At 35.5% G+C, this 23,427-nt stretch overlaps 1 protein-coding gene across 6 annotated transcripts in view; it reads left to right on the forward strand.

Moving 5' to 3' along the window:
• GDAP2 (ganglioside induced differentiation associated protein 2) overlaps positions 1-23,427 on the forward strand; it is a 68,445-nt gene that overhangs the window by 37,700 nt on the left and 7,318 nt on the right. For 3 of the 6 annotated variants that reach the window (XM_002810362.6, XM_063728008.1, XM_063728017.1), the window contains exons 9-13: positions 6,488-6,564; positions 7,609-7,685; positions 10,643-10,782; positions 12,359-12,413; positions 16,079-16,222. In XM_002810362.6, the coding sequence (XP_002810408.2) occupies positions 6,488-6,564; positions 7,609-7,685; positions 10,643-10,782; positions 12,359-12,413; positions 16,079-16,222 (493 nt within the window). Of the gene's footprint in view, positions 1-6,487; positions 6,565-7,608; positions 7,686-10,642; positions 10,783-12,358; positions 12,414-16,078; positions 16,223-22,489; positions 22,632-23,427 lie in introns of those variants that run through there. The other 3 variants (XM_054528907.2, XM_054528912.2, XM_009245703.4) reach the window with 2 other exon arrangements.

Here is a 23,427-nt window from a genome sequence, read left to right on the forward strand (position 1 = left end):
GGAGGCTGAAGAGCCCAGGAGGTGGTGGAGGTTGCAGTGAGCTGTGATCACACCACTGCACTCTTGCGTGGGCGAAAGAGAGAGACCCTGTCTCAAAAAAAAAAAAAAAGAATGTTATTGAGACTTATTTTTCTTTTTCATTCACATTCTCTCACAGTGTTCAATGGAGTTTTCTGGAGGCCGCTCACTATGTGATACTACAGTAATTTAAATGCAGACGCACATATGAGAATCTAGCAGAAATTAAAGAGATTTGCAAGTTAAAAAATACAACTGTTTTCTCTAAATACAGCTTTTTAAAAAAAAGTTATGTTCACAAAATAGGTTTTTCATCCTTTTTAAATTAATGAATATTTTTTAAATTTCTGTTTTTATTTCTAATGAGAACTGGTAGATATAAATGACACAAACAAAAGATGTTTAAGGTCCTCAAGAATTTATAAAAACATAAAAATGTCTATGTTTTATATAGATATATTTTGGTCCTGAGACCAAAAAGTTTTAGAATTGATGGCTGTTTGTTGAGGAGTTTATGATATAACTAAGCTATGTCATCTGTTTGAATGCTCAGCCGTATTTGAGATTGTAGGTTGTAGTTTTTAAAATCTCTTTCTCTTGATATTTCTAAATCGGGCTTTTATTTTCACATATTGAGTCTGGCTTCTGTTGATTATGTTAATTAATTAGGTTGAACAAATGTAAAAGTAAGTAGGTTTTTAGTTAGTGAATATGTTTTCGAAAGCCTTCAGTTCTTCCATCGGTAACGAAACTGAAGGTCACATGGATTGGCAATAGTTTTATGTCATTCCTTTCGTAGAACTGCCTTGCCATCTCAGTATCTCTTCAAAATAATTGTTTTTAACGTGAAAAATTAGACGTGCTTTCTAATCCAGGTCTGTCATCCAGTTGTGATTCTGATTTGGGTGTATCATAAGGTAGACATTGGTTTACTTACCAAAATTAGGAAGCAACCTAGATACTCTTTTTCAAAAATACTGCTTTTGAAACTCTTCAAGTTATTTTACAGGAAGATTTCCTTTCCTTTTTTATTAGTATTACTTGACTGGCTTAAGATTCAATTGCCTGTGACTCTTATGTCATTTTTCTCAACAAAATCATTATCTTTTTCATTATTAAATACTTATTAGGCTTTTACTAATGTGCCAAATGTGCTGGATACTACTGGTAATAAAGTGACAAGCAAGACAGATACAGCACCCGCCTGCATGGAGCTTAGGGTCTCGCAGAGGAGAAAAATGTTAAACTAATTAGTATATGAATAATTGTTTAAATTACTGTACAGGGTCAATAAGAGGATATAACAAAGATCTTAACTCAATCTGGGATGGGTCAATTGTGTAAGGTCTGGGAAAGCATCTGCTAATTCCAAAGACAGAATTTTCCCTGGGCTATGATTATACACAGATGGGTTAGTTATTAGTCTTTTAAGAGTGATATAGTTTAATTTTTTTTTGTCATTCAGCTGCTGGCTGTACAAGTGGATGGTAATTTATTAACTGGAAGAAACTGGCTTATATTAGCTTTGTGAGAACAGTGTCCAACCTCAGTTGGTTGCAACCCATTGAGAAACTAATTAGTGTTTCTGCATTTAGAGCACTCTAGTGGCTATTTTTTTCTGCCATTTTGACATATTTTGTATGATTATTTATCCATGATTATTATATTTACTCATAAAATAATAGAAGTTTGTTTATTTGGATAAGAAAATACTGTATATAGGAAATTTAGGAAATATCCTGTAGGAAACCCAGAAACTATTTTGAGTTCATATTTTCCTTTTAGCTTTGTTTTGATTTTTGGATTGGAACAAAAGATTGCATGTCTTCATTTAAACAAAACAAAACACTATAGCAAAAAGTGAGGGGCTGTTTATAAGAAATGTAATAGAAAACATGAAATATTCTTTGAATAATGAAGTTTAGAAAAAAAGGAGGGTATTGTCTATTGAGTGAGAAGAGTAACAGTCTTTTGCTTTTACTCTTTCTTCCCAACTGGTGATTTTTTTAAAATAATGACTAAATAATCAGACTTACACAATCTATAGTGGTAATGGCAGAGACTTAATTAGAATAAAGAAGAAACCTGATGAAGATTGCAATCATGAGTTGTTGCATGGTCCTTAGAAACCAGAACAGGACCAGTGTCTCAGCAGTGATTCTAACCTTTTAAAAATCATGAACCCTTTAAGAATCTGATGTAAACTATAAACTTCTCCCCACAAATATGTTCATAGAGATTTTGTCAACCAAAATCTATCTTTAGATCTCAAGTTGTTAATCATCAATCAAGGTTTAAAACATTGTAGAGTTTATACTAATTCTGTGTTCACACTATGGACAAATCAACTTTAGATAGATTAAGGACTTAAATTTTTAAAAATTTTGAAACCTGTGGAAGAAGTTAAGCTAGTATCCTTCAAACCTTAGAGAAAGGGAAGATTTTTTTAAAGACATGAAAAGCATTGACCACCAAAGAAAAAATAGTTTTGACTATATTAAAATTAAGAACTTTAGAAAGTAGAGCCAAGCTTAAACAAAGTAAAAAGCAAGTTATGGAATGGGGGCAGATTCCAAAACACACAACAAATGATCAGCATCAAGAATGTGTAAAGAACTACAACTTGATGAGAAACAATCAAATAACCCAATAAAAAATGGAAAAATGATAGGAACAGGCATCTCATAGAATCAAGTCAACATGAGCAGAATCTCAACCTCATTACTGACTAGAGAAATGCTTTACTATTTCTAACCTATCCAACTGGCAAACACTAAAATATCTAATAGTAGCAAGTGTTGGTGAGGACAGGGATTCACAGAGTCTCATATGCTTCTTATAGAAGTATAATTTGGTGCAATGCTTTGGAAAAGAGGTTTGTCCTTATCTCCTAAAATTAAACATTCCCTGTAACCTAGCACTTTCACTCATTGGTACCTACTCAAGAGAAATCATGCACATGTCTACCAGGAGACACGCAAAACAAGTTGATCGTAGCCCTCTTCACAATAGCAAAACCCTGGAAACAGCCCAAGTGCCCATCAGTGAGAGAGTGAATGAAAAAAATATATAGTTTTTATCTAGTATGAATACATGATATATACAGATTAAGTATGCCATATCTAAAATTCTTGGGACCAGAAGTGTTTCGGATTTCTGATTTGTTTGGATTTTGAAATATTTGTATTGTACTTACCAGTTGAACATCCCAAATCCCAAAAATCCGAAATGTTCCAGTGAGCGTTTTTGTTTTAATTGTTTATGTTGGCACTCAGAAAGTTTTGGATTTTGGAGCATTTCAGATTTTGTATTTTTGGATTTGGGATGCTCAACCTGTGATTGTCCAAATCAATCAACGACATTGAAATCCAGTGATATGGATGAATGTTAGCAATATGATAAGTCAAAAACGTAAGACCCAAGAGATTACACAGCATGATAAGCTTTTTTAAATAGTTAGAAACAAGCAAAAAATAATGTCTTACATTGACTACATGTAGATGAATTTAAAACAATATAAAAAGGAAAGCAATAAATGATTAACCTGGAATTCCAGATAACGGTGGGAAGTAGCACATGGTTAGATGAAAGTTATTGTGAAAGTGCTAATTTTTGTTACAGTGGTAGATTTTAGGGTGCTTATTACTTCATTAAAGATAAATAATTATATAACTAGTCTTCTAAGTGGACCATGCATATACCAGTTATGCGAGTGTTTTCAGTTAAAGATGATGTATTCCATTTTGTACAACTGAGTTCCAGTTTAAAAAAAGTTTTTTTAGAGTTCATTGAATATAGATAGATATAGATATAGATATAGATATAGATATAGATATAGAGATTGAGTGTCAGGAACTACCCTAGGCATTGGCTATAAATCAGAGACAAATATGACATATTCTCTATCTGGTGGTCTAATGTAATAGAAATAGCCATTTCAATAAGTGTGTAAAGTTTTGCACTGAACATGGTAGAAGTCTTTGGGGATACAAAGAAGGGAGCATTTGTTTCTACAATATATCTAGAATTTGCCTCCACTCTGCTCCTTCTCACCCCACCTCCTTCCCCACCACCATTCCCCTTCTCAGCATACATATTTGATTGATAGAGTATTTAGACTTCTGGTTACCTGTCTTGTTCTTATTACAAAGTTAATTTTATTCGTACTGTAATATGTCTGTCTCACATATGCAGCCTTAAACTCAAGAGCCTTTTTAAATTCATCTCAGGCCCCAAAATACCTTACATAATACTCATGTTTATTATTTCATTTAGCGAAGAATTTAGTACCTACTATGATGCAAACACTGCATTTATTCAATAAATCTTTGAAAAATGAGCCAATGGATATATAAACAGAGTATAGAAGTTAATAGGTATTAATTGAATCCTGTTATATGCTTTGTGCTAGATACTGTGGTGCCCATATGATGTAATATATATTTTGCTGTTTAGTCTCATTATAAACAATTAGAAAGTATATAATAGAATGATTTAAAAAACATAACTCTATACTTTTATTCTTCACTGCCACATTTTTGATGTCATAATTTACGTTTTTATATTATTTTTGTCTCTTAACAAATTATTGTTGCTATTATTTGTAATAGTTTTGTCTTTTAACCTTCATACTAAAGATACAAGACAGTATGTTAAGTGAAATAAGTCAAGCACAGAAAAACAAATATAGCATGATCTCACTTATATGTAGAACCTAAAAAAACTGAACTCAGAAAAACAGAAAATAAAGTGGTTATCAGGTGCTGGTGGTATTGGGGTGGGATTGGGGAGATGTTGGTCAAAGAATACAAAATTTCAGTTAGACGAGAAGAATAAGAGATTTATTATACAATACAGTGACTGTAGTTAATAAGAATGTGTTGTATACCCGAAAATTGATAAAAGAATACATTTTAACTGTTCTCACCAAAAAAAATGATAAATATGTGAGGTAATGGATATGTTAATTAGCTTGATTCAGCCATTTTACAATGTATCCGTATATCAAAACATTACATACATTATTTGTCAAAGAAAATAATTTTTAAGTAAAGAAATAGAATTTTGATTTACTGTAAATAGGAAATGACTGTATGAAAATATGGAATAGTGCATATGATTTAGGGAGAACTACAATAAAGAGGCATTTTCTTGACTTTGAAATTATATTTTGAAACAAAATTAAAAGCTACTGTCTTTGACTTTTCAATTTGCATAGATTGGTAAATCACAAATTTGAGAAGGCAGTCTATAGAACTAATGCAGTAGCACTATGTTTTTCACAAGCAGTAACGATATCTGTGAAACTGACAGGCATGTCACTTGTTGATTTCAGTCTGTATGTGATAGACTTCCCATTAAATATTTTTAGTTGTGCAATTGTACTTTATAGCTGAAAGATGTCCCTCCCATATGAATTCCATTTTTCACGTAAGGAAACTGAATTCCATAAAGGTAAATGACTTTAGTAAGTTTGCACCGAAAGCAGTAGGATTAGAAGCCAAATCTCCCCTCTCCTAGTTAAGCTTTTTGTTGTTGTTGTTACTGGATATTGCCAAATGTGATCTATACACTTCAGAGTTGCTTTTCATACATTTAGGTGTCTTGAAAGTGTTTTCACAATCAAGTAAGTGGCACTTTTAATTTCAAGAAATTAGTGTGATATAGTAGAAAAAGCACTGACCTTTCCGGAAATCCAGAGACCTGAGTGTAACTTCAAATTCAACTCTACTATTTAATAGGCTGGGAAGTCTGAGATGAACTTGACTATTAATCTTTTGCGTGTCATTTCCATCTGCAAGATCTTTAATGTCTCTTCCAGCTTTAACATCCTCTTATCCAAAGCCAAACTGCAGTCCATATGATCTGGTCTGTGGGATATCACTACAACTAGTTTGACTAACTGATGATTAAATATTCCAGGACTTCCCAGATAAATTTACCCAACTCCTTTGTGATCCCACATAACATGTACAGCACTTGCCTGTTTTTCCCCTGAAAGTGAACTTCTTGAGGAAGGCAACCATGTCCTTTCATGATAGTATTCTCAGTAACTATCATAGAGTAAGCACTCAAATCCTTGTTGAGTGAGTGAGCATCTGTTTTGGAACTCTGCCATTGCTTTAGACTTTCTCTATGCATGTTTTTAGTAAAGGAAAACAATAGTATTTTAAAACAAGGTTAGTTTGAATATTTGGTATCTTAGCCATTTACCTGTACAATCTTTATTTGATTATAAGGATTTTTAAAATAATGAACACCTTCCTTTCTCAATAATTTCTTTGTGTTTATTTTATCAATAACATGTAGTAGAGATTCTACATGGCTTAATGCTTTAACTCCTTCCCTATTATAATGAAATATATACTTGAAAATTTTTAGGGTCAGGGAAAGGTATTAAAAATTGGTCCCATTTGTAAATTTAATTTCCAAGGGTTTATTATAATGATTATATCATTTATTTCCCTAGTTATAATCGCTGGTTATGTCAAGCAAGATCTGAGGATCTGTCTGATATTGCTTCTCTAAAAGCCTTATACCAAACAGGTGAGCTTAAATATATGGTAACTTATTCTTTCACTAATTAAGAGCCCTACCAAGCATGCTATTTGAGAATTCATTTTTCTCTGATTTCATTTATTGTATCTATGAACAAAATGGTTTTGTACTAATGAAGATAGTTTTGCCTGTCATCAAGATCTTAAAAATAACATCCCAATCTGTAAAATTTTCAACTTATAGTTCTGCATTGGCCAACTTTATTTCATGCTAGTGTCCCTTTTAAAAAATGTTTTTGCTTTTAAAAGTACCATATGCTTGCTACTACAAAATTCAAACCTTACATAAATATATGATGGAGAGAATGAAAGTTCCCAGATTCCCATTCTTTCTGCATTGTATTTCTTTTACAGATGGTACTTTTTAGTAATTTTCAGATTTGAGTGCTATTTAGTTTTTCCTGGATCAAAGTTGTAGTGAGCTTAAGCAAAAAGCTGTTTATGAAAAGTTTTTGGGGGCTGGGCATGGTGGCTCATATCTGTAATCACAGCACTTTGGGAGGTGGAGACAGGAGGATCATTTGAGACCAGGAGTTCAATATCAGACTGGGCAACATGGCAAGACCCCATCTCTACAAAATAATGAAAAAATTAGCCAGGTGTGGTGGTGCATGCCTGTAGTCCCAGCTACTTTGGAGGCTGAGTTGGGAGGATTGCTTGAGCCCAGGAGTTGGAGACGGAGGCTGCAGTAAGCTATAATCACACCACTGTACTCCAGCCTGGGGACAGAGCAAGATCCTGTCTCTAGAAAATAATAAAATACTTTAAAAGATCTTTGGCTGTTTGTTCTTGATTTAAAATCTTTAAGAGGTCTTCTCTTAAAAGGGCAGTGATCAAAACCCTCATGAAGCTTTAAAAAAAGGTGTTATCTGCAGAGTAGAAAAAAAAATTGGAAGATGAAATTCGAGCAACTTATACTTCCTTGTTTTCAATCTTTTAAATTCACGTAGAATATTTTATAAAGTCAGAGCCCAAGACAAATAATATTCTTGGAATGAAGTTTCTGGGTGCTGATGACATTTCCTGTTTATAGGTGTTGATAACTGTGGTCGAACAGTGATGGTGGTAGTTGGAAGAAACATTCCTGTAACATTAATAGATATGGACAAGGTAAGCCATAAAAAGGCTCTGTTTTACAAATAATGTTGATTGAAAAAATAAGTAGTATATGAATTTGGAATCAAGGCCTACAATATGAATCAAGGCTGAATTGTGTATCACTGACAGAGGAGCAGACCTGGTTCTATGAGTGGACCTGTATCATTTCAGTTCGATTAGGGGTTTGATTTTTCTCTGTCTAAGAAATAAAAAATACTGGAATACAGTAATATGATCTTCAAAACCACAACTGCTTTGTTTTGGATATGATGTAACTAGTAAGTGGTTGGAATCATTCTGTATTATAATTGTGTAATCAAATTCTTTTTTGAAAAAAGAAAAATTAATGTTTGTGTATCTATTGGAAGAAAAAAAAACAGAAATGTAGTTTACCCAAGATAGCGTAATTCTATAATCCCTTCATTTGGAGGCAAAGAACAGAAATAGATGATTCATAAAAGAAAAATGGTTATAACTGGTAGATAAAAATAAGAAAATATTCAGTGTGATTAGTAGTCCAAAAAAGGTGAATTAAAATGAGATGCCTTAACTCTTAAATAATTATTGTCATCAAAGATGAAACTATAAAAGTGATCACACCCATTGATCTATTAATTTCATTTCTGAAAACTTATACTAAGGAAATAACCCAAAGTGTGGAACTAGCTATAGGCCCTGACACTATTCAAATCAGAATACTCATACAAGGGACAATGGAACCCACAAGATAATTATGTAGAGAATCCTAGCACATCAGTTTTGTTAGGAACTGACTTCAAAGGATGATAACTTTAACTAATCAGTAATTAATAACCATAGTAAAAAAAAAAATTGTATACTTAAAAATGCAAAATTACACAGAATTTAAGATAAACCAGTTGGACAAAAGCTGATAATTACTTCTGGCTAAGTCCTCAAACTCTTAGGCACTGTTGTTTGGGTAAAAAAAACTAAAAGCACTGAACCAGGCATATTATTCACAGGGTCATTTGTAGCAAAAAGTTAAAACTTAAATTCCTCACAGATAATTATGGTACATTCAAATAGGATATTCTGTGACCCTTATAAATTATGGTTACAGAGGCAAGTACTGTAGAGAAATGTTTAGAATATAATTTAATAGGAGAACAGTGATACATTAATTTGTATCTACATTGACCTTCATTGGGTTTTTTGTTTGTTTGTTTGTTTTTAAGCACAAAAACAAGGAAAATATCTCAAGGAAAGGGATTTCATGGAGAATTTGTCTTTCACATTTTTTCGTCATATATAGTGATATAGTTATATAGTGATAAAAACTTAAGAAGTTGAATTTGAAGCCGAAAAGAAGTATCCTAATTGCCCTGGGGTGGGGGGTGGAGAATGGACAGAAAGAAGATGAGGCAGCAATCTGGTAAGAGGATAAAAAAGAATAATAAAGAATAATAAAAATATGCACACAGCCAGGTGTGGTAGTTCATGCCTGTAATCCCAGCACTTTGGGAGGCTGAGGCAGGCAGATCGCTTGAGTCCAGGAGTTCGAGACCAGCCTGGGCAACATGGCGAAATCCTATCTCCTATCTATTTTGTACGAAAAATACAAAAATTAGCCAGGCATGGTGGCACATGCCTGTAGTCCCAGCTACTTGGGAAGCTGAGGCAGGAGGATCATTTGAGCCCGGGATGCAGAGGTTGCAAGATCTCCCAAACCAAGATCATGCCATTGCACTCCAGCCTGAGTAACAGAGAGCGACCCTGTCTCGAACAAACAGAACACACACACACACACACACGAAGGGAATAAATAAACTGATGAAAATTATACCGTTAGTAAGTTTCTGTTTGTAATCATTTATGTTCTTAATAATCAGTGTGACCCTCATTTTCATAATAATGTGATTAATACAAATAAAACCATAAATCTTTGCATTTGATTTTGGTGTGTACTTGCATGGGGTTCTGGATATTCATGATGTATCATTTCCTGTAAAATATTGAGATAGATGGTGATAATAATAGTTACCAAAGCAGGTAATGAATGGAAAGATACTGTGTTTTCTTAATGCCCTTCTCTATCTGCTCTAGTAGCAGTTGGATCCTAGTCCATGTTAATCCAACAATGTTAATGTCAAGGACTCACCTGAAGAGGAATTGGGAAACTGTTTGTTTTATAGTAATCCTTCAGTTGTTACCTCTTAGCTTTTTCTATGTGATTGTTTACAGCTAAACCACTGGGTCATACTGGCCCTGCCTATATTGTATCTCTGTTTTGTTTTTAGTGTTTCTCTTAAATTCATCATTTTTGTAATGGAATATTTCTATAACCGATCTGGGTCACAGTAAATTTGAATCTTTCAGAGCTCTAGAAATGCTTCCCAACCTGTTGCCATCTACTGATTAAACCTGCTCTCAATGTCCTCCTTCAGATCAGCACTAAAGATCTAAAAAAATTAGCTCTTAACGTGAATCATGTGAGGCACCACTCATTATATCTTTTTATAGTAATTCTTGGTTATGTGCAGGCGATGAGTCTGTTTCTGACTAGAGACTGCAAAGACTTTGATTGAATTCAAGCGGAAACTTCAAAAATGATTCAAAGTATAGAAATTCTACTTCTAATGATTTTGATATCATTATCCTAGAGAGAGAAAACCTGGTAGTTGATCCAAGAACTTTTTCCAGTATTTGAAGAATTGTTTTAGAGGATAGAGACTGATTGTTCTCCTCTATCACTTAGAATAAGACAAAAAGGAATTGTACTGTAGCACTTATGAGAATAATTAAACACTGGGATGATTCACTTTCCTGGAGCTCTTTTTAAAGAGAATGGATATTCATCACTCTGAGTTATCCATTTATGATGACTAGGGCATAGAGTAGGTTAATTTTCTGTTTTGTTTTGTTTTGTTTTGTTTTGTTTTTTCTTGGTCTCTGTGAAATAGACTACTGTTCAAAATGATCTTCACCTTTATTCCCCTTTTTTCTTTTAGGCTCTCTTATATTTCATTCATGTAATGGATCACATTGCTGTGAAGGAGTATGTATTAGTGTATTTTCACACCCTGACCAGCGAATACAATCACCTGGACTCCGACTTCCTGAAGAAACTCTACGATGTTGTTGATGTCAAGTTAGTTATTTTTGCAAATTATGAAGGGGAAATAGTTTCTTTCTTTTCTAATATTAAGCAGTGGCAAACATTGCTTTGTATTCTGTGAAAGGATATTTCATGTAACAAAGACTTTTATCATACCTAGATTAGATATTTCAATCATAGGAGACCCTCCCTAACTGAAACTTATTTTGCATTAAAGTAAATTCATATGTAAACTTTTTACATTACCAATCTTTGCGTATAAAATAACAAAAATGCTACCTTCTATTTATATGATATATTATACTTATCAAAATACATTTATAAACATTATTTACCTTGATCCTTTAACCCAGGAGTTGGTTAGGAGAGATATTATCTGTGTTTGAAAGATGGAAGATATTGACATTCTGCAAGGTGAAGTATGTGCCCAGAGTCTCACAACAGTAAATGCAGAATTTGGACTTGAACCCAGGTTACTGACTTGGAGCTAGAAAATTATTTTCATTAAAGCATATTTCCCTTGAAATGATAATGGAAATTTTAACCAGAAAATATATGATACCCCACTATAGCAAAGATGAAATGTAGTGTTTTACATTTTTTCTTATTAATATTTTTTTCTGAATAAAAAGTGGCACTCAATCCTCCTGTTAGCTGTTTTGTTATTTGTAGCATCACAATGTCTGTGGATTGCATTGAAAAGCCCATTTTACAGTTAGGGTACAAAGAAGGCAAGTTACCATAAATTTCTAGCTATCCTCCTTCTCCCATTAAATCTCATCTTATTTAGGAATATTAAAGCTTTCATTACCCAATAGACACCTTTTTAGCTTACTCTGAATGTGGGTTGTATGTATGTAGTTCTGCTTCTACCACTAACCAGTTCTTAAACGTGGAACAGGCCTCAACTGTGAAATAGTTTGTACTATTTCTCTGAAGTCCTTTCCAATTAACCTCACATGACCCAATGTTGATTATTGAACTGTTGAAAAAATCTCAGGCACATGTAGAGAGGCCAGATGGAATAGTGGATAGGAGAATGAATCTGGAGTGGTATTGCCTGGGTTCAGTTCCTGGCTCTGCCACTTGATGGCTGGGTGACTTTGGGAGGGCAAAAATAGCTGCAATAATAGTACTGAGCTCACAGCATTGTTTTGAGAATTTAAGTAGAAGGCCTCTACAATTTCTGGGACACAGCAAATTCTGTTAGTTGTTGTAATATGACCATTGAAACTTTTAGTTTAAAATTTTGCTATAATTTTAAGTGGTTTAGCTGCTGTTTAACTCTGATCCCAGAGATTCTAGCATCATATTAAAAAATGACACACCATAAATTTGTTTGTTAAATACAAATTTACTTAACTTTGTCCTACCTATAGCAGCTGACAGAAGCACTTAATATCTCCTATAAAACAGATACTTTAAAAAATGGAATGTTTTCTGAATTGTTTTTGACATTCACCTAAAATTCAATCTGTAAATTATAGCTGCCTTTATTTTTCTCTGAATATATTTATATACTCAGGCAAATAGTTAATAGTCTGTAATATTAATTGGTTTTAGGCATGAACTTATACTGATTTTTTTTGTCATTTTATTTTTGGATCAGGTACAAGAGGAATTTGAAGGCTGTTTATTTTGTTCATCCCACATTTCGTTCAAAGGTACAGTATTTTTCTCTTTGGCTAAATCTAGAATTTATGTGCACTACATGCCCAGAGTATTAAGATAATAATAGCTCAGCAACTTAATTGTTGCTGTCACCATTGTGACTGCTAATTTCCTGGTTTATAAGTGATCTTGAGTTGTGGTCCTGATGTTTTGGTTGTATGTGACTCCAGCGCCTTTGTGGGCAACCCTTATAAGCCGTTAGCCCATCAGTCCCTGCCTGTTTTCATGCTCTTTGTTCATCTGGGCCTCGTTTATGCTGTTGTTACAGAATACACTTCCCTCCTCTGCCCATGGCTACCTCCTGCTTGACCTTCAAGTCTCAGCTGTACTTTCTGTAGAAATCCTTCCCTGACCAATCCTGCAGCTAGTAGCTGTTCTTGCATTGTAACCCCTTAAGATTCCGTAGTCTTATATCATTGTTATGTTTTTATTTTAATTGCATATTTAATTTTCTTCCTTATACATGAGCCAGCAACATCCATGAGGGCTAGAATATAGCAGTCTTGCTCACAATTATATTCCCACTACCTAAACCTACATCTTGACTTCATCAAGATATCTAGTCTCTTGGTCTTTTTACTCTTTCTGAAAATATCATCTTGCCTTTATTTTCTTCTCTATCAAGCTAAAAACTGACATTTCATCACTTCATCCACTCTTGTCAATGCCTAAATTAACCTATGACCTGTTACCCTTTCATCACACCTGCCCATCAAAACCTAAACTTGAAATAATCCATTGTACTGCTTTCTTCGCTCAAACCATCAGTAAAGAGCTCTTTATCTTTACCTTCCCACTCCAAACCTACTTGCTAACTGTTCTTATCATTGCCTCCTTTTTGTCTGTCACAAAAATGTGTTCCATCTTAATGAACACATTTCATTAATGTCCTTCTTAATGAAGGACAGTCCCTCTCCCTGTGCTGTGAATCCCATAGTAATGACATTAGCTTAAGTTTTCTGAGCACTTGCTATCTGCCAGTTCCTCCCGTGAATTATCTTGCTTAAGCTTTGCAGTATACCTGTGAAATAGGTGGCAGTAGTTGTCCCACTATACAGGTAAGGGAATTGATGCTTAGAGAAATTAAGGAACCAAGATAACTAACAGTTAGTAGCAAAGGCTGGATTTGAATCTAGGCATTTTAATCCCAGACTGTAAACTACAGAGTGTATTTCCATTTCCTTAAGAAGCTCTCTTCAACAGTTAGCGTCTTTCTCCTCTCCCGCTTTGCTGGATCCAAATTATCTATCAACTTTTAAAAATGCTAAGATCTGTTTTTCTCTCCTCCACTTTATGACCAAAATTGTTTAGTATAATCTTTGTTCTATGCTCACCGTCTCCATTTCTCATGTACCTTTTAAATTACTCCAGTGTGGTTATCCTGCTGTGCCAGCTGAAGCTTTTCACACCAAAATCATCCATAATTTCTGGGTCACTAAATCTAATAGACACTTTTCTCTCTGTCTGTTACCTGCATTCCCTACAGCCTTAAACACAGTTGATCACTTCTCCTTGACACGCTTTGTCTTGGCTTCTTTGAAACTTACCTTGCGTGGTTTCTCTCCTACTTCTAGCTGCTGCTTCTCAGTCTCATTTGTCAGCCTCTCTCTCTCTTCTCATCTCTTTTTAGAGACGGGGTCTCAGTCTGTCACCCACACTGGAGTGCAGTGGTGTGATTATAGCTCTCTGTAACCTAGAACTCCTGGCCTCAAGGGGTCCTCCCACCTTGGCCTCCAGAATAGCTAGGACTGCAGACGTGCACCATCATGTCTGGCTAATTTTTTTTATTTTGTATTTTTATAGAGATGGGGTCTTGCTCTGTTGCCAAGGCTGGTCTCAAACTTTTGGCCTCAAGTAATCCTCCCATTTTGACCTCCCAAATTGCTGGGATTACTGGCATGAGCCACTGCACCTGGCTTCCTGCTTGCATCCTTTGAGTGTTAGTGTTCCCGTGTTTCTCCACCCTCATCTTTAATTCTATACCTTTTTTATTCCCATTTCTTCAGTGACCCTCCAAAATATATGCAATCTTCAAACATATATCTGGGGAGGCAATAAAGCCTAATGTTTAGAACCATGGTTTCAAGATTCAGATTACCTGGGTTCTAATCCCAGCTCTACCAGTTATCAATTTATCATCTCAGGCAAGTAGTATAATTTCTGTTTGCTTTAATTTTATCTGCTATAAAATGGGAATAATAATAGTACCTATCTTTTAGGGTTACTGAAAGATGAAATGAGTTAATACATGTAAAATACTTAAAACATTACCTGACGTATAATAAGTGCTCAGTAAATGTACACTATCATTATCATTGTCATTATTATCATCATCATCATCATCATTGTCATTCTTAGGCTTTAGACCTTGGTATTGAACTACTGGTTAGATATCTCTACTTAGGTGTCTTATAGGACCCTGAAGTTCAACATTTTTAAACAGAACTCCTCATGTACTCCTCTTCCACCTATTCCTGAACTGCTGTTTGTGTTCTCTGTGTTAGCAAATGGGACTACTGCCTACCCAAGTGCCTAAGCCAGAAACCAGAGAGGCATTCTGGAGCACTTTCTGTACCTCATCTCCTAGCACGTTGCATCAGTTCTGTGTGTTTACGATTGCTCAAATTTATGTCTGTGTCTTTATTCCCACTGCCTCTACATTAGTTCATCCCACTATCAGCTTTTACTTGAAATGACACAGCAGCCTCCTAATTAATTTTCATGTTGTCCTGCCTCCAATATTGCACTACTCCAAGAACCTTCAGGCATGCCTTGTGAACAATTTTCTGGTAATGTTATTACAAGAAGCCTGCAATATTTACTATAATGGTCCTTTTCAAAAAAGTTTGCTATTTCCTGCATACATTACCTTCTTCTGTAAGTAAAATGGGGATAGCAACAATATCATACCTGCCTCATAGGACTATTGTATAGTATGTTGATAAACATGGACTAATTTGTGATCGCCAATTTAGATAGATAAACAGTAATTTTTAAATTCAAGCCATTACCTAGTTTATGTCAGTATTGTTTGGTATCAAGAATTTTTTATCCTTTTTTTGGAAACCAACAAATTTTGCAGACTAGCTTTTAGAGAGGGATTGCATGTTGTCAAGTGAAATGAGCAAAGATGGCACCACATCTACAAGTGATTCACTTCGATGGACTTCAAGAAAGAAATTCATGCCAAGCATCAGCTGAAAATATATAAGTCCCAAATATTGGCACAAATTTTCTTTTCAGTCTCATTTGAAAAATTTACAGTGTGAGATCTGGAGATATTAACCATTTTCAGAAGACTGGAACACCAATTATTCTACCAAATAATGCAACGGTTTTGACTACAACCCACAGAAGCATGTAGTACAGCACTAACACACTACATGCATGGGAACTTATATACATGTAATGGAAACAAAAGCTTCATGAAAGAAAACTCATTCTTATAGTCTCTAGTCAGTGTTATCCTCATTTCTTCTTTTTAATGTTATTAATAATCAACTAAACTGATGATTGCACAATTCAGATTGCGCTTTGAAAAACACTAGTTATTTTAAGACTTTGAAATATAGTTTTTATCTACTATAAGTTTTCCAAATTGTGTTTGTTTCTAACTATGGCAACTAGCTTAAATTATTTTTTCTCTTCTATTAATCAGGTGTCAACATGGTTTTTTACCACCTTTTCTGTCTCAGGACTGAAGGACAAAATCCACCATGTGGACAGCCTCCACCAGCTGTTTTCTGCCATATCACCAGAACAGATTGACTTTCCTCCTTTTGTCCTTGAATATGATGCCAGGGTAAGAAGTACCAGAAGTTCTCCCTCACCTGGTATGGTATATTAACTGTTCTATAGAGCAGCACTTATGAGCACAACATCCTGTCATTACCAGATATTAATGTAAATTAGTGAGTCTTAATACTTGGTAATATCATTTAACATACTTTCCCTATGATAACTTTAGGAAAAGGATTTGTCCCAAGAGAGGCCTTTTCCCCAGATAAACGTTTCAGTATCTCTCTGCTGTGAGTTCAGAACCAATTTTCGTTTGTATTGTAAGTTTTGTACCATATTTAAAACAGATACCTCTGCCTAATTTTCTTAAGATTGAATGGCTTTCCATCTACACAGAGCCAGAAGAATTTATTGGTGATCACTTTTAGAATTAATTGCAAATCATGTGGCCTATCTCAGTAGTCTTTACCCTGCTAAAAGTTTCATTTTTCTAAAAGTTTGTATAATGTTTTTAAGAGCATCATCTGATATTATTATTATTTATAGATGCATTTATGGATCTGTTACATAAGCACTAGTCACAGGACAACTTGTGAATTTCATCAATTTATTCTATTGTGTTTATTCATGATATCACCTTAGTAATTTTTGGAAAAAAAAAAAAGTAACACACTTGGCCAAAAGCTCACCAAGCTCATTGTTTAACTGTTGCTGATTGCATATCTTTATATCGTATGAACCAGGGGATATATTTGAAAGTTATATTAAGTTTGAAATGAATTATTCTTCCCTAATTATTGTGCAGTGTTTATACAGCAAAAAAAAAAATTCTGCAACACAATTTCTCTCTAACATTTCTCTAACTTTAGCTATAATTTTTTTTCCCTTATGTGCAGAGTAAAGTGTATAATGTGATCTAATGGCTAATAAAATTTCATATTTGGCTGTTATACAGAGAGGATTTGTAATTGGAGCAGCTGGATCATAGATACAAAAATTGTTGAATATAGGAAAGAGAAAAGAGTACATTAGTTTGTATTTACTGCAGATTGCTGGAGTAGAAAATGATCTTAGTGTTTTTCCTTTGAACTCTACATCACTCATCTTAATGCTTAAAAAAAAGGATAGCAGAAAATGTGAAAGGCACTAAGAAACATTTTTATACTCAAAATTTTGAATGACAATTCATAGCTAGTATCTGGATTTATCATTTATTTTCTGGGATAGAAATATGTAAGTTGTGTGTTTGATTAGGAAACCTAAAGGACTGTATTTTAAACCAAAGCATTTTCTATATACTTAAGGGCCTATAAAGCAGGCTTTCATTAAATATTAAGTATAGCTCCACCACACTCAAGCTTGGTTTTATTTTTTGTTTTGTTTGGTTATGTATTTTGGCTTTATTTTTGTATAAATACAAGCATAATGTAATTAATCAAAATTAAGTAGACTAACTTATAATCTAACACTTGGCTCATTGGATCATCTCTTTGTACCTATGCTAGAGCTTTCTAAAATTGAGATGTGAGATCAAAGAGAGGCATAAAAATGGGGAAGAAACAAAGGAGGGTTTCTTAGTCCATTTCTTTGTTGCTATAAGGGAATATCTTAGGCTAAGTATAAAGAACAGATTTATTTGGTTCATGGTTCTGCAGGCCATATGAGAAGCAGGGCACCAGCATCTGCTTCTGGTGAGGGACTCAGGCTGCTTCCACTCACAGCAGAAGGGGAAGGGAAACCAGTGTGTGCAGGGATCTCATGGTGGGAAGGGAAGCAAGAGAGAGGGAAGGGAGGTACCAGGCTCATTTTAACAACCAGCTTTCACAGGAACTAATAGAGCAAGGACTTACTTATTACCACAAGGACAGCACCAAGCCATTTATGAGAGATCCGCCCCACCCCATGACTCAAACACCTCACATTAGACCCCACCTCCAACACTGGGGATCAGGTTTTAACATGAGGTTTAGAGGGTCAAATATCCAAAATGTAGCATTTTGCCCTTAGCCACCCAAACCTCATGTTCTTCCCACATGCAAAATATAATCATTCCATCCCAGCAGTCCCCAAAAGTCTTACCTTGTTCCAGCACCAACTCAGAAATCCAAAGTCTCATCTGGAGACTCAAGGCAAGTTCCTCACAGCTGTAAATCTGTAAAATCAGAATCAAATTATTTGCTTCCAAGATATAATGGTTGTACAGGCACTGGGTAAACATTCCCATTCCAAAAGGGAGGAATAAGAGGAACAGGCCAAAAGAAAGGGGTAACTGGCCCCTTGTAAGTCCAAAACCTATCAGGGCAGACACTAAACCTTAAATCTCCAAAATAATCTCCTTTGGCTTTATGTTCTGTATACCGGGCACACTGGTACAAGGGGTGGGCTCCCAAGGCCTTGGGCACCCCCACCCCCGTGGCTTTGCTGGTTGCCACCCACATGGCTTGCTCTCACAGGTTGAAGCTGAATGCCAGAGGTTTTTCCAGGCTGATTCTGGGTCTGGACGGGAGCAACCCAACCCCACAGCTCCACTAGGCAATGCCCCAGTGAGGACTGCCTGGAGGTACTCCACCACTGGAGCAGACTTCTGTCTGGGAACCCAGGCTTTCTGATGTATCCTCTGAAATCTAGTTCCAAGCTGCCAAACCTCCACCACTCTTGCATGCTGCATGCCTGCAGACTTAACACCACATGGAAGCCACCAAAGCTTACAGCTTGCACCCTCCAGAGCTGTTGCCTGAGCAGTACCTGGGACCCTTTGAGCCATCGCTGGAACCAGAGGGGCTGGGATGCAGAGAGCAGCATCCTGAAGTGTTAAAGCTTTGTCCCTCCCAAACCATTCTGTCTTCTTAGTCCTCTGGGCCTGTGATGCAAGGAGCTACCTCAAAGATTTATCCTTGCTAATCTCTCTAGCAAGTGGTTGCTCCACAGCACCCCTAGATTCCTCTCTTGAAAATGTTCTTTCCTTCTGTACCACACGCCTAGGCTGAGTTTCTCAAATTTTATGTTCTGTGTCCTTTTTAATTATAAATTCCAACTTTATGTCATTTCTTTGCTCTCATATCTGATTATAAGCTGTTAAAAGCAGCCACACCACTTCTTGAATGCTTTACTGCTTTGAAATTTCCTCCAGCAGATACCATAGGGTACCAGTATTGTTTGGCCTTCCATAAAACCCTAGGGGATGGACACAGTGCAGCCAAGTTCTTTGCTAGGGTGTAACAAGGATGACCTTTGCTCTAATTCCTAAGTTCCCCATTTCCATCTGAGACCTTATTAACATGGCCTTTACTGTCTGTATTTCTATCAGCATTTTGGTCACAACCACTTAACCAATCTCTAAGAAGTTTCAAACCTTCCCTAAGTCTTTCTGTTGTCTTCTGATCGTTGCAGACTCTTCCAGCCTCTGCCCATTACCCAGTTCCAAAGCTGCTTCCACATTTTCAGGTCTCTTTATAGCAACACCCCACCCCTCAGTACCAACTTTCTGCCTTCATCCATTTTTATGTTGCCATAAAGGAATACCTGAGGCTGGGTAATTTATGAAGAAAAGAGGTTTATTTGGTTCACATTTCTGCAGGCTGTACAAGAAGCATCACACCAGCATCTACTTCAGGTGAGGGACTCAGGCTGCTTCTACTCATGGTCGAAGGGTAAGGGGAGCTGGTGGGTGTAGAGATCACATGGCAAAAGAGAAAGCAAGAGAGAGAAGGAAGGGGCATGCCAGGCCCTTTTTAACAACAAGCTTTCATAGGAACAAATAGAGTGAGAACTTATTACCACAAGGACAGCACCAAGACATTTATGAGGGATCTGCCCCATGACCCAAACACCTCCCACTAGGCCCTACCTCCAGCATAGGGATCAAATTTCAACATGAAGTTTGGAAGGTCAGATATTCAAACTATAGCAGAAGATATCAGGAGATGATGTGGAAGGGGCAGGCAGGGAGCACATTGCTGAATACAGTCACTTTACATATTAGTGCTGCAGGTCTTTGGCTTTGTAGTCAGTGAAGAGTGTTCTGCAAGGGAGAATTGCCGTTACATTGCTGTTTAGACAATGACTATAGAAACAGCATAGAGAATGACTAGAGAGGGAAGGGTAAGTCCATGGGGGAAAAGATGTCTATTAGTAAAGGCTGGCAGAGAAACGAGACTATATTGTTAGGGCAGTGGTAGTGATAATGGCAGGGATTTGAAGATTTTAGAGATATTTAGAAATAGACATTTTAGGAAATAAAATTCACAGCATTTGGTGACTGAGTAGCCACTAAGGATGAAGCAGAAAGTAAGTTTCTGCTTTGGGAGACTTGATGGATGTGTTGCTACCACCACAGAGAAGCAATTTGGAGGAAAAGGATTGACAGATTAGGGGGAAAGGACAGGTACTGTGTTCAGTTTGTGACACAGTAGGTTTGAGGTGCCCCATCAGTCATTGAAATGGAGATACCAGTAGGTAGCTGCATGTTACCTTGTAAGGAAACATTTTCCTTTGTTAGGAAGAATTAAAAGTATGATCAGAGAAAAGAAATGAGTATAGAGTTGGTTAATTTCATTATCATGTTCAAATTGTGCCTTGCATATAGAAGGTTCTTTATTTGGTTAAGGAGTGAAGTGGTTAGTATCTGTTTAAAAAAAAAAATAAAAACCCAAGTTTCAGTGGGCTTCTATTTTTCTGGGATTTATGTGACTTGGAATAGCAACATAAATTTTATAGGATTAAAAGGGACCTTTGAAGGTAATCAGAAGCTATTTTTTAATCTGTCTAGGTAACAATGATACTGAGACCATTTCAGAAAGGGAGTTAGTTGGCATTCTTAAAAACACAGAGCAGAGAATATACAGTTTTTCCTGGCAACAATTCTTTAAATTTCTATGATTGTTTCCAGAAATAGAAAAAATATTTGATTGCTCAGCAGTCTATTGCCCAGTGTGAAATTAATAATGGAAATTCTATTTCATGGCATTAAGTATTGAACTTGCTCTTCTTAGTTTGTCATTATTTAATGTAGATGTGAAAAACGTAGAAAAAATTGGTAATAGAATAGAGAACTCCTAAAGACAGATGGTGAACTTTTCAGATGAAACTCAGAATAGAGTCATCTTTTCAGGGCATGTTTCTGTAAGTATAGCTTCCATGCATATTGAAGATAAAGGATTTGGTCAGTGAAACAATTTTATAGGTATTTCTTTTTTATATAAAATTATTTTATTTAGTTTTTTAAGTTCTGAGGTACATGTGTAGGATGTGCAGGTTTGTTACATAGGTAAACATGTGCCATGGTGGTTTGCTGTACCTATCGACCCATTACCTAGGTATTAAGCCCAGCATGCATTAGCTTATTCCCCTAATGCTCTCCCCCCACCCTTCCCCAACAGACCCCAGTAAGTGTTCCCCTCCCTGTGTCCATGTGTTCTCATTGTTCAGCTCCTACTTGTAAATGAGAACATGCAGTGTTCGGGTTTCTGTTCCTGCATTAGTTTGCTGAGAATAATGGCTTCCAGCTTCATCCGTGTCTCTGCAAAGGACATGATCTCATGTCCTTTTTATGGCTGCATAGTATTCCATGGTATATATGTACCATATTTTCTTTATCTAGTCTATCATTGATGGGCATTTGGGTTGATTCCATGTCTTTGCTATTGGGAATAGTGCTGCAGTAAACATCCACGTGCATGTATCTTTATAATAGAATGATTTATATTCCTTTGAGTATATACCCATTAATGGGATTGCTGGGTCAAACGGTATTTCTGGTTCTAAATCTTTGAGGAGTCACCACACTGTCTTCCACAGTGGTTGAACTAATTTACATTCCCACCAACAGTGTGAAAGCGTTCCTATTTCTTCATACCGTCACCAGCATTTGTTGTTTCTTGACTTTTTAGTAATCGCCATTCTGCCTGGCATACGATGGTATCTCATTGTGGTTTTGATATGCATTTCTCTAATGATCAGTGATGTTGAGCTGTTTTTTTAATATGTTTGTTGGCCATATATATGTCTTTTTTTTGAGAAGTGTCTGTTCATATCCTTTGCCTGCTTTTTAATGGGATTTTTTTTTCTTGTAAATTTGCATAAGTTCCTTGTAGATTCTGGATATTAGCCCTTTGTGAGATAGATAGATTGCAAAAATTTTCTCCCATTCTGTAGGTTGTCTGTTCAACTCTGATGATAATTTCATTTGCTGTGCAGAAGCTCTTTAGTTAGATCCAATTTTTCAATTTTAAAAAAAAGGTTTTATTAAGGTTTTTCAAGTTTTTACAAATGTAGCCTATCCTAGGATTTGTTTCTACCTATTTTTTTTTAATTTTGTTTGATACATTGTTAGGTTTATAATCGGAATGTAAGTTTTCCTAGATGTCTTGTTTTCCTGGTTATGGCCCAAGATCAATTCTTGCTCCAAAGCATTTGTGCTGAAGAATGGCAGAGTACCTGATTTATTTAGTCTCAAACAATTTCACTGCCTGCTATGTTCAAGACCCGGTAGGTTTAATGCTCTATAGTAGCTATAATGTAAATGTACCATGAAGAAATGCTATTTTCTTCTACTTATTCTTCATTTCAAACGATTGTCTTATACTAGTGCTAAGCATTATCTGTTTGTGATTTGCTGAAAAACAAATTGTTTGTCAAAGAAATACTTTCCTTAAAAATGAGAAAGCAATCTTAAGTCTCATAAATCTAATCCAGGATCCTTCTATCATAACTGTCTTGATTTTTACTGAGATTAGCCAAAATCAGGGCCAAAAAATTCCCCCTTGTACTAATTTGTTACCCTTACATTGACATTAAAGGTTTGGCATTTAATTCTCCATCTTGATCTTGAACTAAATTTCCTGAGAACTGTAATTGTTACAAGCCTTGCCACTCAGGCATGTCATGAAGACTCACTTCTGCCAAAATAGTTATAGCTATTAAATTACTCTGTGATAACTTTTTTGTTTTCCTAACTCTAAATTAAGTTTTGGCACACAGTAAGACAACACAGTCTAACAAAAAAGAATCTGGATGTTACATTTAAATAGATTTGAATTTAAATTCAGGCTGTGCTGGTTACCAACTAGGTAACTTTAGGCAAATTATGCAATCTGTGTGATCCTCAGTTTCCTCTTCTGTAAAGTGAGGATGTTACTTACTTCATGGCATTATGTGAAGATTTAAAGGGATGACTTTAAAAGCGCCTATAAATTGTCTGGCACATAAAATATTCAATAAGTGGTATTATTCTTAAAAAATATTATGATCCTATTGCCTTTGTCTGTCTTA

The sequence above is a fragment of the Pongo abelii genome, chromosome 1 (assembly GCF_028885655.2).
Source record: "Pongo abelii isolate AG06213 chromosome 1, NHGRI_mPonAbe1-v2.0_pri, whole genome shotgun sequence".
Taxonomy (NCBI): domain Eukaryota; kingdom Metazoa; phylum Chordata; class Mammalia; order Primates; family Hominidae; genus Pongo; species Pongo abelii.